This window comes from Rhincodon typus, chromosome 13 (genome assembly GCF_021869965.1).
Source record: "Rhincodon typus isolate 14 chromosome 13, sRhiTyp1.1, whole genome shotgun sequence".
Lineage (NCBI taxonomy): Eukaryota > Metazoa > Chordata > Chondrichthyes > Orectolobiformes > Rhincodontidae > Rhincodon > Rhincodon typus.
In genome coordinates, this window is record NC_063344.1 from 71,102,247 (window position 1) to 71,119,407 (window position 17,161).

Below are 17,161 nucleotides of genomic sequence, written 5' to 3' on the forward strand. Positions count from 1 at the left end.
CTACACATTCACACACACACATTCACACACACACAGCTACACATTCACACACACACATTCACACACACACAGCTATACATTCACACACAGAGACACATTCACACACACACAGCTACACATTCACACCCAGAGACACATTCACACACACAGCTATACATTCACACCCAGAGACACATCCACTCACACACAGCTACACACGTTCACACACACACAGCTACACACATCCACACACATACACACACACATCCATACACACACATCCACACACACAGATACATACATTCACACTCACACAGGTACACACACAGGCACTTTAGATACACATTTTCATCACTTTCTGCATCGTTGTTAACATTTAGCACAACCCACAAGAATGAGCTTTTTTTTGATACCCCAAGTCATCCAATGATGGCTATCCCTCCAATGACGCCCAGCAAAGTGCCGGGGCCGCACGACAGGAGAGGGTCCCATCACAGGATAAACCCACAACAGCCAAGGCCAATCCAGCTGGCGCACTGTAAAGCCCAGTCCCATCGGAAAAGCCACACTGCATTGCAGCGGCGAAAGAAACAGTGTGGGAGAGGGTCGAGCAACCAACATCAATTTGCAAATAAATATCACATTTTACTTTCGTTTTTTCACAAAAAAACTCTATCACCCCTTGCAAACACATGGGGAGAGGCGACTGCAACTTTTTTCTTTTAAACATGCAAGTTTTGTTTTAAAACAAGCTGGACAATTGCAAGCTGAGGTAAATCTCAGAGAGGAGACAGAGAATGGGGACGGTTGTTACCTTCCACAGCACCGACTGCAGACAGCAGGCAGAGGATGAGAATGGGAATCATAATTTTGGATCCTGCCCGGGCTGGTGTTGGGGAAGGTTTGGGGAGGGTTTCCTGCTGCTGGTTATATTCCAGAACGCGGAGCGCGAGTCTCTGTCTCTCTGTACAGTCACATTGCAGGCTCGATCAGCACGGAGTACTCTATCTATCTCTCTCTCTCTCTCTTACACACACACACAAACATACATACACACACAGACACAGGGAGCTGGATGTGGAAGGGGTCGGGAGAGGAGGGGATACCAGACCCAACCCCCCGAGTACCAAACCCCTTCCAATCGCAGCCTCTCATTTCTTCCAACCCGGCCAATCATCAGTCAGCCCAACCCACAAATCAGGGCTTGCAGGGGGGAGGATGCAAGAAACAGCAAACTTTGCACTATTGATGGAGCTGGGAAAGGAAATAAAAGTGAGATGGCACTATCTAGTGGGAATGATAGGTACTACACATTCCCTGTTCCAGGGCTCTGTGTCCCATTTTACCAAGTAGCCCCTTCACTCTTCACCCCCTTGACAGTGACATCACAATTTCTGCCTGCTCCAGTACCTGATGTGTTGCAAACAGACAACAACCGCTCTGGTCCTTAAACAGATTGGTCCTCCATCCTCCTCCTCCCCCACCAAAGCAATATCTGGAATCCTTCCAAGCCTGTCGGCCCATCAGGTTCATCTCCAAACCTCATCCAGTTGTGGCTGCCTGGCCTGGTCACTTCTGAGTTTGAAGGTTTCAAATTCGAATGCCTGCTCCAGATCTAGGTGCAGAATCCCAGGTGAGCGAGCAGAAAGAGAAGAGAGCCATGGCTAGAAATTTATCTTTCAAGCAACGCATGTTTAAAAGAATAAGATTAGCTTGCGATTCATCTCATTCCTGTCTCTGCAGTCTTGCTGGGACAGAGATGTGAATAAATTGTAAGTAAAGCTCACCACAGTCCACTCTCCCATGATAGGGAAGTCATGACTGGTGAGTTTAGACATTTCTAATCAAGTTGTCCAGAGATGTTATGACACACCGCTGGAGGAGGTGGAACTTTATCCTAGGCTTCCTGGCTCACAGCCACAAGAGCCCCATTGCGGTGAGTTTAATCCCACTGTTACCACACCTGAAGAGAGGGGTGAGGTTGAGAAGGCAGGGCCTTTGTGGTAATTTCCATCAGTACAGGAATTACACCCATGCAGTTCATGTCTACACTGCAAAGCAATGGTCCAGCCAACTGAGCTAAACAACAAGAGAGCAAGATATCATGTTGAAATGGCAAGTGAGGGGAAGATCAGGATCATTCTTGTGGACTGAGTGGAGGTATTCTGCAAAGCAGTCATCTCGCCTATGTTTGGTCTTGCCACTACAGAGGAATGTGACTCCCATGAAGGGGAATGAGTTGTTGGGGGTGATAGAACAGTGAATAGGGGCATTAGTGAGGCAGTGGTCCCTTCAGAGATCTTTGGACCTAATTTGGTAATCCGTGCCCTGAAAAATAACAACAACAATGTACATTTATATATAGAGAGAAAATGCTTGAGAAACTCAGCAGGTCTGGCAACATCTGTGGAGAGCGAAACAGAGTTAATGTTTCAAGACGGATACCATTAAACAGATAAAGTCTTTTCCCTGGGGTGGGAGAGTCCAAAACTAGAGGGCATAGGTTTAAGGTGAGAGGGGAAAGATTTAAAAGGGATGTAAGATCCAACATTTTCACACAGAGGGTGGTGCGTGTATGGAATGAGCTGCCAGAGGCTGCTACAAACACAACACTTAACAGGTATCTGGATAGGTATATGAATAGGAAGGGGTTTAGAGGGATATGGGCTAAAAGCTGGCAAATGGGACTAGATTAATTTAGATATCTGGTCGGCATGGACGAGTTGTACTGAAGGGTCTGTTTCCGTGCTGTACATCTCAATGACTCTATGAATCTATAACTGTCCCAAAGAAGACTCACATTGGACTCAAAATGTTAACTCTGTTTCTATCTTCCTTTTGAAACATAAAATTTGTGCTAGCTGTCCAACAGTCTTTGGCACCGTTCATTTCTCTAAATTTTAACAAGTGTGTAAATTATAATGTCTTTGCTGTCTTGTTGCCAGACCCGCCAAGTTTCTCCAGCATTTTGCCTTTCAATTTCAGGTTTCCAGCATCTGGAGTATTTTGCTTTTATTTGATACATTTACATCATACCTTTAACATAAAAAAATCCTAAGACACATTACAAGAGTGTGATGAGACAAAATTTGATCCCAAATTACATAATGAGATATTAGAGTAGATTTAGAGTTTTGTCAAAGGCAAAGGTACAAAGGAAATAGAGGGACAGAGCTTAGAGCCCAGGTTGTTGAAGTCATGGCTGTCAATGGTGGGATGTACAAGAGGCTAAAATTGAATGATCACAGAATCAAGGAGGGTTGTGGGGCTAGGGAATGTTACAGAGCTAGAAATGGGCAAGATTATGGAAGTATTTGACAACAAGGCCTTGCTATAATGGAATCCAGTGTAGGTTGCTGGGCACAGGGGTGTAGAATGAATGGGACTTGGTGCAAGTTAGGGTACAAGGAGCAGAGCTTTGGATGAGGTTGACTTCTGTTTTGGTGGAAGGTGCAGGTTGGTTAGAACATAGAACATAGAACATTACAGCGCAATACAGGCCCTTCGGTCCCCGATGTTGCGCCGACCTGTGAAACCAATCTGAAGCCCATCTAACCTAAACTATTCCATTATCATCCATATGTTTATCCAATGACCATTTAAATGCCCTTAAAGTTGGCAAGTCCACTACTTTTGCAGGCAGGGCATTCCACGCCCTTACTACTCTCTGAGTAAAGAACCTACCTCTGACATCTGTCCTATATCTATCACCCCTCAATTTAAAGCTATGTCCCCTCGTGCTAGCCACCACCATCTGAGGAAAAAGGCTTCCACTGTCCACCTTATCTAATCCTCTGATCATCTTGTATGTCTCTATTAAGTCACCTCTTAACCTTCTTCTCTCTAACGAAAACAGCCTCAAGTCCCTCAGCCTTTCCTCATAAGACCTTCCCTCCATACCAGGCAACATCCTGGTAAATCTCCTCTGCACCCTTTCCAATGCTTCCACATCCTTCCTATAATGCAGTGACCAGAACTGTACGCAATACTCCAAGTGCGGCCGCACCAGAGTTTTGTACAGCTGCAACATGACCTCATGGCTCCGAAACTCAAATTCTCTACCAATAAAACCTAACACACCGTACACCTTCTTAACGTCCCTATCAACCTGGGTGGCAACTTTCAGGGATCTATGCACATGGACACCGAGATCTCTCTGCTCATCCACACTACCAAGAATCTTACCATTAGCCCAGTACTCTGTATTCCTGTTACTCCTTCCAAAGTGAATCACCTCACACTTTTCCACATTAAACTCCATTTGCCACCTCTCAGCCCAGCTCTGCAGCTTATCTATGTCCCTCTGTAACCTGCAACATCCTTCCGCACTATCCACAACTCCACTGACTTTGGTGTCATCCGCAAATTTACTAACCCATCCGTCTACGCCCTCATCTAGGTCATTTATAAAAATGACAAACAGCAGTGGCCCCAAAACAGATCCTTGAGGTACACCACTAGTAACTGAACTCCAGGATGAACATTTCCCATCAACAACCATCCTCTGTCTTCTTACAGCTAGCCAATTTCTGATCCAAACCGCTAAATCACCCTCAATCCCATGCCTCTGTATTTTCTGCAATAGCCTACCATGGGGAACCTTATCAAACGCTTTACTGAAATCCATATACACCACATCAACCGCTTTACCCTCATCCACCTGTTTGGTCACCTTCTCAAAGAACTCAATAAGCTTTGTGAGGCATGACCTACCTTTCACAAAACCGTGTTGACTATCCCTAATCAAATTATTCCTTTCTAGATGATTATAAATCCTATCTCTTATAATCCTTTCCAACACTTTACCCACAACCGAAGTAAGGCTCACTGGTCTATAATTACCAGGGTTGTCTCTACTCTCCTTGAACAAGGGGACAACATTTGCTAGTCTCCAGTTAGGAGAAATGTGGTGTAGCCAAGTCTAGAGGTGAAAGGTTTCAACAACTGACAAACTGAGGCGGGTGTGGAGTTGTGGTCAAAGAACATGAGGGGTCTTTAATAGATTTCTGGATAACAAGCTGGGACGTCAGCTTTAATATCTCAGTATTGCCAGAGCTAACATTCTAGCCTATATTCTCAAGTCGTGCTGGGGAGTTTGATCCCAATCCCATCTGTTTGAGAAATGCAAGACCTGCCACTGCCAAGCAGGCATTTTAAGGAGAAAGCTAATCAATACAGTCTAAGCAATCAGCTAGCATGTCAATCAGTACTTCCACTGCAAATACTTTACCTTAGTACTTACTATGGGAACTAACAGGATGGACACAACAAGCAAGAAAATGGATTTAAAATCAGGACATTTAAGGCAGAAATGGAAGAGATCATTAGCAATCTGGTCCAATTGAGAACAGGTAAACTGTAGGGTCCTAATGGATTGTATCCTTGCATACTAAAAGAAGCATGAAGTAGGAAAAGCACTATACTATTCACACTTTTAAAAACTAGGGAAAAGAATAGTGCCAGAGGTGAAAGGTCTGTTTCTGTGCTGTATGAGTCTATAACTATGACACTGGAGAGCTGGCATTATTTTTATGTTTCAAAAGGAAGACAGAATAAGTCCAAGAAACTATAAACCAGTCAGCTTAATGCCAGTGGTAGTAAAGATAATAGAATCTTTACACAAAGATGTAATAGAATGACATCTAGAAACTGAAAATTTAATGGAGTAGTCAGCACAGATTCTGAAAGGGGTGGTCATGCTTGAACAACCTTATTGAATCTTTGAAGAAGCAACAGCATGGTACACAGGTATAGTTCAAAGATGTAATATACCTGCATCTTCAAAAGATCTTTGATAAGGTACAGTATAGTAGTTTTGTGTCTCAGGTCAGGACCTTATAGAATATAGAATTGGAGGCCAGATAGCAGAATGCATAGCAAGCTGGTTAGAAAACAAAAATTTGAGATTAGAAGGTTAAAGGTAGGTACATAAAGTGGGAGAAGATTGCAAATGGTGTCCCACAAGGAGAACTGCTTGGACTAATGCTGTTCATTTGCATAATAAACTAGCAGTCAGAACTCAAGTACCCTTCCCAAATCCACAGATGATGCTAACTTGGCGATATTGTTAATCCCAAACATTTGCAAAGTAGACATGTAAATGACAAACAAAACTCACTCTAGCTAATTGTGAAGTGGCATTTTTAATAGGAAGAATGATGGCACTACATATTCTTTGACAAGAGAGAGTCTTGAATGTTGTCGGAGTGAATATGCACAGATCGTTAAAAATTACAACACAGAGTTAACATGGCCATAAAAATGCAAATAACCCACTGGCATTCACTTCTGAAAGTTCCAGGATTTTAACCCCGAGACAGACAGGGAACAGAATGGTGAGTGGCTTAGAGTCCACTACATTATCTTAGATATGAAATCACATTTAGGCTATGTAGGGACGGCATGTTGCCGTCTTTCAAGGACATTAGTAACATAATGGGTTTTTAATGGTTTCATGGTCATGACTGTCTGTCAATAAACAGATCTTATGAACTTCCATGATGGAATATGAACCCACAGCATCAGACCATTATGTTGGACCACTCTATGACTAGTCCAGTGACATTACGCTATGCCACCAAATCCCTTTGCCCCACCTGGTGGTAGAGGTCAGGGTTTAGAAGATGCACTAGAAGGAACCTGGTGAATTACTGCAGTAAATGATACACACTGCTGCCGCTATAGTGAGGGAAGTGAATGTATGGAGTGTTGATAAAGTGGGCTTCTTTTTCCTGGTTGATGTCAAGTTTTTTTGAGTGTATTTGGGGCTGCATTTATCCAGGTAGGTGGCAAATATTCGGTCACACTCCTGACTTATGTCTTATTATAGAGTCACAGAGTCATAGAGCATGAAAACAGATCCTTCGGTCCAATAATTCCATGCCACCTATGTTCCCAACTAAACTAGTCCCATTTGCCTGCATTTGACCCATATCCCTCCAAACCTTTCCTATCCATGTACCTATCCACATGTCTTTTAAATGTTGTAACCGTACCTGTACTCACCACTCTCTCTGGCAGTTTATTCCACACACAAACCACTCTCTGTGTATTGACGGTGGGTAGTCCTTGAGATGTTAGGAGATGAGTTCCCCACCACAGAATTCCTAATTTTTGACCAGCTATTTTAGCCGCAGTGTTTATATAATGGCCCAGTTTAATTTTCGTCAATGGTAAACCGAGGATTTTGTTAATGTGCGTAATACCATTAAATGACAAGAGAGGATGTTGTTTACTCTCTTGTTGACATTATTTGACACTTGTCTATGCAAATGCTACATGGAATGTGTCAGCCCAAGCCTGGATGTTGCCCATATGGACACATTCTGAGGAGTCACAAATGTTGCGAAACATTCTGTGATCGTAAGTGAATGTACCCACTTCCGAACTTATGATGGAAGGAAAATCAGTGATGAAGCATTCAAAGGTGGTTGGACATGGACACTACCCTGAGGAACTGCTACAAGGATGTCCTAGGGCTGAGGTGATCAACCTCCAACAAAAAGAACCATCTTCCTTTGTGCCAGATATGACTCCAACCAGTGGAGAGTTTGCCCCAGTTCCCATTGATTCCAGTATTGCTAAGGTTCCTCAATATCACACTTGGTCAAATACTGCCTCAATGTCAAGGTCAACTGAGGTAAATGCAACACAAAAGTACAATTGCTAATTGCTTTCATCACTTTGCTGATGATGGAGAGTAGGCTGACATGGGTTTAATTGGCTGGGTTAGACTTTCCCTGCTTTTTTTAGACAGGACATATCCAGGTAATTTTTCACGCTGCTGTGGAGACGCCATTGTTGTAGCTGCACTGAGATTGTTTGGCTTGGGACATTGCTAATTCTACAGCACTAATCCCCAAAGGTGTGTAAGTTAGGTGGATTGGCCATGCTAAATTGACCTGTAGTGTCCAAGGATGTGCAGGCTAGATGGGTTAGCACAGGTAAATGCATGGTTATGGGGATAGGTTGGGGAACTGAATCTGGATGGGATGACATTTGGTGGGTCAGTGCAGACCCGATGGGCTGAATGGTCTCTTGCTGCACTGTAGGGATCCTATGATTCAGTGCAATTGCAGATATGTTGGCAGGCCCCACTGCCTTTGCAGCATCCTGTGCTTTGAGCTGTTTCTTAGTGCCATGCCTAGTGAACGGTACTAGTTGAAGACTGGCATCCGTGATGCTGGAGACCTCAGGATGTGGTCAAGATGGATTATCCACTCAGCTCTTATGGCTAAAGTTGGTTGCAAATCCTCCAACATTGTAAATTGCACTGCTGTTTTGGGCTACTCCATTATTGAGGTTGGAGATCTTTTGTGGTGTTTTCTCCATTATGAGAACAGTTTCTCCTGATCTATTCTGTCCAGACCCCTTATGACTTTGGATATCTCAATTAAATCATCTCTTAGCCTTCTCTTCTCCAAGGAAAACTGTCCAAACCTCTTCAATCTACCCTCCTAACTGAAGTTCCTTATCTTTGCAATAAATCCTGTGAACCTTTTCTTCACTTTCCCCAATGTCCTATAATGTGGCTCCCAAACCTGTGTACAACAGACAAGGCCTCACCTAATATTCTGTACAAGTTTGTATATAACCGTCTTCTCTTGTACTGTTTGCCCCTATTAATGAAGCCTAGGATATTGTATATTTTATTAACCACTCCCTCAAACTGCGCTGCCACATTTATTTAAATTCATTTGTGGGATGTAGGCGTCTCTGGCTGGCCAGCATTTATTGTCCCTCCCTAGTCGCCCTTGAGAAGGTGGTGGTGAGCTGTCTTCTTAAACTGCTGCAGTACACCTGCTGTGGGTTGACCCACAATGCCCTTAGGGAAGGAATTCCAGGATTTTAACCCAACAACAGTGAAGGAACAGTGATATATTTCCAAGTCATCATGGTGACTGGCTTGGAGGGGAATTTGCAGGTGATAGTGTTACCAAACATCTGCTCTCCTTGTCCTTCTAGATGGAAGTGGTCATGGGTTTGGAAGGTGCTGCTTGAGGATCTTTTGTGAATTTCTGCAGTGCATCTTGTAGATAGTACACACTGCTGCTACTGAGTGTCGGTGGTAGGGGGAATGGATGCTTGTGGATGTGGTGCCAAAACAAGCCGTCTGCTTTGTCCTGGATGGTGTCGAGCTTCTTCAGTGTTGTTGGAGCTGCACTCATCCAGGCAAGTGGGGAGTATTCCATCACACTGCTCACTTGTGCCTTGTAGATGGTGGACAGGCTTTTGGGAATCAGAAGGTGAGTTACTCGCTGTAGTGTTTCTACCCTCTGTCCCATGCACGAATAACTTAGGACTCAATGACTAATGCATGAACATATGCAGGTCCTTATGATCCTGCATACCCTCGGGAATTGTACCATTTATTTTACGTTGCCTTCCTATGTTTTACTGTCCAAAATAAGCCACCTCACATTTCTTGACATTGAATAACATCCATCATGTTGTGTGGCACTATCACCATGCTAAATGGGACAGACTTTCAACAGATCGGGCAACTCAAGACTGGCATCCATGAGGCGCTGTGGGCCATCAACAGCAGCAGAATTGTACTCCAGCACAATCTGTAACCTCATGGCCTGACATATCCCCCACTCAACCATTACCATCAAGCCAGGGGGTCAACCCTGGGTCAGTGGAGAGTGCAGGAGGGCATGCCAGGAGCAGCACCAGGCATACCTGAAGGTGAGGTGTCAACCTGGTAAAGCTACCAAACAAAAATAACAGTGACAGCCCTTGGCATCAAAGCTGCATTCAACCAAGTGTGGCATCAAGGAGCCCTGGTAAAACTGGAATCAATGGATAGCAGGGGGCAAACTCTGGTGGTTGGAGTCAAATCTGACACATAGGAAGACGGTCATGGTTGTTGGAGGTCAGTCATCTCAGCTCCAGAACATCTCTGCAGGAGTTCCACAGAGGCCCTACCATCTTCAGCTGCCTCATCTATTTTCAGGTCAGAAGTGGGGATGTTCACGATGATTGCACAATATTCAGCACCATTCACGATTCCTCAGACAATGAAGCAGTCCATGTCCAAATGCAAAAAGATTTGGATAATAGTCAGGTTTGGGCTGACAAGTGGCAAGTGACATTCACACCACACAAATGTCAGGCTATGACCATCACCAATAAGAGACAATTTAACCACTGCTCCTTGACACTCAATGGTGTTACCATCACTGAATCACCCACTAACAACATTCTGAGGGTTAGCAATGACCACAAACTCAACTGGACTCACCACAGAAGCACAGTGGCTGCAAGAGGTCAAAGGCTACAAATACTGTGGCGAATAACTCACCTCCTGACTACCGAAATCCTGTCCACCATCTACAAGGCACAAGTGAGCAGTGTGATGGAATACTCCCCACTTGCCTGGATGAGTGCAGCCTCAACAACACTCAAGAAGCTTGACACCATCCAGAACAAAGCAGCCCGCTTGATTGGCACTACACCCACAAGCATTCACTCCCTCCACCATCAATGCTCACTAGCAGCACTGTGTAATATTTACAAGATGCACTGCAGAAATTCACCACAGATCCTTGAACAAAACCTTCCAAACCTTCGACTACTTCCATCTAGAAGGACAAGGCCTGCAGACATTTGGGAACACCACCACTTTCAAGTTCCCCTCCAGGCCTCTCACCAACCTGACTTGGAAATATAGCGCCATTCGTTCACTGTCGCTGGGTCAAAAGCCTGGAATTCCCTCCCTAATAGCATTGTAGGTCAACCCACAGCAGGAGGACTGCAACAGTTCAAGAAGGCAGCTCACCACCACCTTCTCAAGGGCAAATATGGACGGGCAATAAATGCTGGCCAGCCAGTGGCATCCACATCCCACAAAATGAATAAATAATAAAAACTTTATCTTTCATGTCTCCACCCATTCCACCAAAATGTCTATGTCCTTTTGAAATTCTCCACTATCCTCCTCACACATTACAATGGTTCCACATGTTATGATCCCAGCTGAAGTTCTCCCAGCTGGAGAAGTCAGATCCCATATAGGAATCTGGCCTTATGGATCATACTTTATTTGTCTTAGTTTTAACAAAGTGATCTCTTGCTGAAATATTAACACGTAACACTGCAGACTTTGCTTCAACATACAGCAGAAACCATTATAAAAAAATCCAAATGGTCTGCAAATAAATTCATTAATTTAAAAACACACATTAAAGCACAATCCCACTAATTCTCAAATACGGCTTAATAACTTGAAAAGAAACAAAATAGCATTAGTATAGTACTGAAAATACCTCCCTGGTACAGTACACAAAACATCACTCATACAGTACTCGAACTAGTGTCTCTTCATCACTTATGAATTTAACATTTAGATGTACTCGTAATAGCTTCTTCTCGAAGTTATCATACACCTGAGCTTTAAAGTACTCAGTTTTAAGTTACCTCTGCAGGGTTTTACACCAACACTTCTGGCCCTGGAATAACATTAACTCCCCTAGCATAGTTCTTGACTATTTCTGAACTGTTGTTCAGCTAATAAATCTCCTTGCAGTTGACTCAATATGTTCAACCCAGATCTATTCTTATCCCACTGAAGTCAGCTTTTGTCTAAGTCTTACTCTGGATTGTTAATTATCCTTTTCCAATAATCACTCTAAATGTAATGATACAGTGATCACTGTTGCCTCAATATGTTTGCACTGACATTTGATCCACTTGAGCTTGCTCATCCTCAAGAACCAGGTATTGAAGAACCTTCCTTCTCATTTTCTTTACATAGTCTTTGGCAAGATGTGGGCATCATTGGCTAGGTCAGCATTTATTGCCCATCTCTAGTTGCCCAGAGGGCAGCTAAGAGTCAGCCACATTGCTGTTTGTCTGGAGTCACAAGTAGACCAGGCCCAGGTAAAGACAGCAGTTTCATAGAACATAGAACAGTACAGCACAGTACAGGCCCTTCAGCCCACAATGTTGTCCCGACCTATTATCCTACTCTAAGATCAAATTAACCTGCATACCCTTCCCTAAAGGACATTAGTACACTAGATGGGTTTTTCCAACGATCAACAATGGTTTCAAGGTAATCATTAGATTGTTTTATTGAATTCAAATTTGACCATCTGCCATGGCAGGATTCGAACTTAGATCCCCAGATTATTACTCGGGACTATGGATTAATAGTCTAGCAGTAATACCACTAGGCCATCACCTCCCCTAAAAAAAATTTACCTGAACACACTCACAAAACACTTGCCTCCTCCCCCCTTGCCCTTTACACAATAACTATCTGTATTTGAATAGATGACATTCACCATAACTACACAATAACTGTTGACCTTTTCTTACAGTTTTCTTCCTCTATGTCCTTCCTATTATTTGTTGACCTGTAGCCTACTCCAAGCAATGAAATTGCCTCATTCTTGTTCCTTAGCTCTAGCCAAACGGATTCTGTCATTAACTCCTCTGACATACAGCCTCTTTCTCCAGCACTTCAAGCTTCTCCTTAATCAATACTGCCACCCTTCCCCTTTTTCTAAACTTCCTGAGCATCTTGTACACAGGAATATTTAACACCTAGTTCTGGTAGCATCCGTGCACGGAGCAAAATAAAAGAAACATGGAAACATAGAAAATAGATGCAGGAGTAGGCCATTCGGCCCTGCAAACCTGCACCACCATTCAATGTGATCGTGGCTGATCAAGCAATCCTAGTATCTTATTCCAGCTTTCACTCCATACCCACAGGTCCCTTTAGCCACATGGGCCATGTCCAGCTCCCTCTTGAATATGTCTAATGAAATGACCCCAAAAGCTTCCTGTGGGCGAGAATTCCACAGGTTCACAACTCTCTGAGTGAAGAAATTCTTCCTCATCTCAGTCCTGAATGGCTTCCCCCTTATTCTTAGATTGTGACCCCTAGTTCTGGACTTCCCCAGCATCACGAACATTCTTCCCACATCTAGTCTGGCCAGTCCCATAAGGATTTTGTATGTTTCTATGAGGTCCCCCTCATTCTGCTAAATTCTAGTCAGTACAAGCCCAGTCAAACTCTCATAGAGTCATTGTGTCATACAGCACAGAGAAAAAAAAACAAGGCGGCACAGTGGCTCAGTGGTTAGCACTTCTGCCTCACAGCGCCAGGGACCTGGGTTCAATTCCACCCTTGGGCAACTGTCTGTGTAGAGTTTGCACATTGTCTGTGTGGGTTTCCTCCGGGTGCTCTGGTTTCCTCCCACAGTCCAAAGATGTGCAGTCTAGGTGGATTGGCTGTGGTAAATCATCCATAGTGTTCAGGGATGTGTAGATTATGTGGGTTACAGAGTGATGGGTCTGGGTGGGATGATTTAAGAGTCAGTGTGGACTTGATGGGCCAAAGGGCCTGTTTCCACACTGTAGGGATTCTACAGTTCTATGGTCCAAACAGTCTATGCCAAACACAATCCCAAATTAGACTCGTCCCTCCTGCCTACTTCTGGCCGATATCTTTCCTATTCATGTACCTATCCAAATGCCTTTTAAAGGTTGTAATTGTATCCGCTTCCACTCGCACCTTTTCTCTTCAGAGGCTTATAGACTTGAAAATTGTCAGTATTTACTAGGCTTTAAATATGAGATAGTTATAAATAAATCTGCTAAGTACTTCAAGAGAAACCTCTTTCCCCAGACAATGGCGCGAATGTGGAAGCTCATGTCACATGGGACAGTTGAAGTGAATCAGGTTGATTCATTGATGGAGGAGCTAGATAACATCTATTCAGAGGGGGAGGTGTGGAAGGGTCTGATAACAGGGTGAGATGAAATGAGGTTGAAGGAGGCTTATGTGGAGCATAAACAGCAGGATGAATTATTTGGGCTGACTGGCCTATTTCTGTGCTGTAAATTTTATATAATACAATCAAAGCCTTGGTCAATTGTCAAACTTCACTCTTAGGAAGATATAAACCACTTTAAGAAGCTGCTATATATTTTGTACTAACATACATTCAAATCAGCTGTTGTGACTTCCTTAGAGAGATAAATCTTACCCATTCCTTTTTCTCCTTTTTCTGCATTGCATGTTTGAAATTGCGCGTTGAAAATGAGGGTGTGTGAAATGTGGCCATTTTTGGCATCCCAGGGGATAAAGCCTGTTCCTTGCTGGCCTAATTCTGAGTGGGCAAAACTCATTGCAGGTTTAATTGGCAAGGTCAAATGTCAGGTCAAAACACACGGCCAAAGCACTGTGTGACAAGTGCCCTAAGTACTCTACAGTAACGCCCTTTAGCGAAATATCACAACACAGTTTGACTGCATTGACGCTAAAATGCCAGGACCTCTGTTCCACTCTAAATACCCATCATCATCAATTAATATACAGATTTGACTGGAGCTTGCTGCTGAAATTCTGAAGTTAACAGTGAGCTGGGGCTATCCAGGCTCCACTTCTGTTCATTATAATGGAATGTAGAGCTCGCTCGGAATTATATAGGGCATCCAGTTGTTTCAGGCTACTGAGCTCAGCTGTGCAAAGAGTTTATCAAACAATCAGCTGGTGCTGAGAATTCAAATAGGTAGCCTCAGTAATTTAAGTAGAGGTAGTCCACTTCCTCTTTGCAATGAATCAGGTGGGGAGCTGTAAGAAAATGATTCAACATGGTTAATTTGGCTACTGGGACAATTCAATGAGCTGTCACTGATCTATCTTAACGGGACAGGTTTATTTATAGAACAGGCTTCAAGAAGCAACACCAATATTTATCTATTGCTGGCGTTATAGCATGTTCATTAATTACAGCTACACTACTCCAAAGGCCTGTGAATACATGTCACAAACAGATTCCCCCTTTTCGTGGTGATACAGTTAACGTTTAATATGGTTTATTGTGCAGGTAGAGAACAAAGAAAGAAAGAAACAGAATGTACTGCAAGAGTGTGATGGCCTTAAGACAACTTGTAAGTTATGATGATCTGGAATGCATTGCCTGAAAGTCTGGTGCAGGCAGATTCAACAGAAACTTTCGAAAGAGAATTGGAAAAATTCATGAAAAATAGTGCTTTGTAAGTCTGTGGGGATGGAGCAAGGGAGTGAGCCTCATTGGATCACTCTTGGAAAGAACATGCACCGATATGATGGCCCAAATGGCCTTCTTCCACAATGTATCATTTGACGATTTTTCATGAAATGGGGTTAAAAATATTGAAGCAATAAACCAATTTGAAATGATGGGGGAGAAATAAAGACAGTCGTCTAGATTTTCCTCCTTGTGGTGCATGGCGTTGACTATGATTTAAATAACTCACTGACTCTGGAGCCTTTGGGCTTCCCAGTCACCAGCTGGTTTAAATACAGTGAACAGCAATGTCAAGAGGCCAAGTGACAATGATTAACAATAGTGAGACAGCACCCACTTTGTCAGTGTAAACTAAAGACATGCCCCTTAAAGGCCTGAGGTCAGTTCATTGACCTACCAGAGTTTTCAGTTTGATTTTATCCTTTCACGTGAGGTGGGTATTGCTGGGATTTATTTTCCAACCTTAACTGCCCTTGAACTGAATGGCCTGCTCAGCCATAAAAGAGAGCAGGTAAGAATCAACCACATTGCTACGGGTTTGGTGTCGGGTGTGGGCCAGACCGGGTAAGGATGGTGCCCAGAGAACATGATGGAACTGTACACAATTGGAAATCATTTCCAAGGGCTCATTCATAGAATGCCTACAGTATGGAGGCAGGTCATTTGGTCCATTGGGTCCACAATGACCCTCCAAAGAGCATCCCACCCAGATGCACTCCCCTACCCTATAACCATGCATTTCCCATGGCTAACCCACACCTAGCCTGCACATCCCTGGACACTGTGGGAAACTTAGTATGGCCAATCCACCTAGCCTGCACATCTTTGGACTGTGGGAGGAAACCAGAGCACCTGGAGGAAATCCACACAGACATGGGGAGAACATGCAAACTCCACACAGACAGTCACCCAAGAGATGGATCGAACCCGGGTCCCTGGCGCTGTGAGATAGCAGTGGTAACCACTTGGCTGAATGTCAGTTTCATCAAATTTCTTGGAGGATTTCTCTCTGTGGGCCCAGCACAATCTCTTAGCAAATTTGTCACATTAATTACCGACATCGTCCCCTGGTGCCCCAATGGTTTTGATTGTGTTCACTGTCAGTGACTGTCAATGTAAAGCCCTTGTACCTCTATGACTCTCCCTTGCACTCTCTTCCATGGTCAATGCACAGACTGTCAGGAGTGAACTCATCACAGTTCTCTGTTCAACTTTGACAAACAGCCCCTAGACATGACTGACCAGACCCCTAACTGCTGACTTTGCAGTTCCCCGACTGATGATACTATGCTGATTGCTGCTGCTGAACCTACAGGACTGACCACTGCGTGGACTGTGGTTTGACGAACCCCCTGAGCGTCATTGGCCTGAGTGGACAGCTGACCATGGCCAAGCCCCTGGTCTGAGCACGGACTGCTTCTGTGACTGATGCTCTGGGAGCTCCTGACCAACAGTGGGCCATTGCCTAGGCTAGACTGAGGATTTGACACCGACCCACCCCGGCTCACCCACCCACCCCCCACTTTCTGACATGACCATTTGGTTAAATGAACACGCAGTGTGTTTATGCACAGGCAGCTGGCACACGCTGTAGGTGTTAGATTGACATCTCAGGGTATCATATCACAAGGTATCCATCCTCCGCAGGCAGATCCTTACTAATGAGCAGCCTGTCTGTATACCTGTGCTAAGAGCACCTCAATACATCAGTACATGAAGCTATGGCTGATGCGCCAACATGCTAACACGGTAAGGGTATGGATTCTGCAAGGAAGCAGTCAGGTTCACACTGAGCATCTGCTGAGAGAGCAATTGAGTAGCCCTGAGAAGCGGTCCGGTCCAATTAGTAAGCTGGGGGCTTGTACCTGATGCAGATTGTCCTTGCAGCAGCATTACAGTGCTATTTGCCAGTGCATCCTGCAATACCAGTCTGTACTTTCTAAGCATCCTGTGAGCAGATCAGAGAGGCGCAATGAGGTTCCTGAAGAGTTGGCAGTTATCAGATGCCAACAGCTGGGGATGAGGGGTGTGCATGACTGGTACCCATGGATTGTGCCCTCAGATGGTGTGGTGTGGCGACCACTGTGGTGGGTGCTGGCAGCCAACAACAAGTTGAAGTCACCAGGTGCCCTCTCTGAATTCTATGTTGAAAA

At 44.2% G+C, this 17,161-nt stretch overlaps 1 protein-coding gene across 2 annotated transcripts in view; it reads right to left on the reverse strand.

The window, feature by feature from the left end:
• Positions 1–998, reverse strand: part of LOC109915386 (ephrin type-B receptor 1) — a 442,994-nt gene extending 441,996 nt beyond the window's left edge. For both annotated transcript variants that reach the window (XM_048604552.1, XM_048604551.1), the window contains exon 1: positions 794–998. In XM_048604552.1, the coding sequence (XP_048460509.1) occupies positions 794–845 (52 nt within the window). In that variant the 5' untranslated portion in view covers positions 846–998. The remainder of the gene's footprint in view (positions 1–793) is intronic.
• Positions 999–17,161: the final 16,163 nt, after the last annotated feature.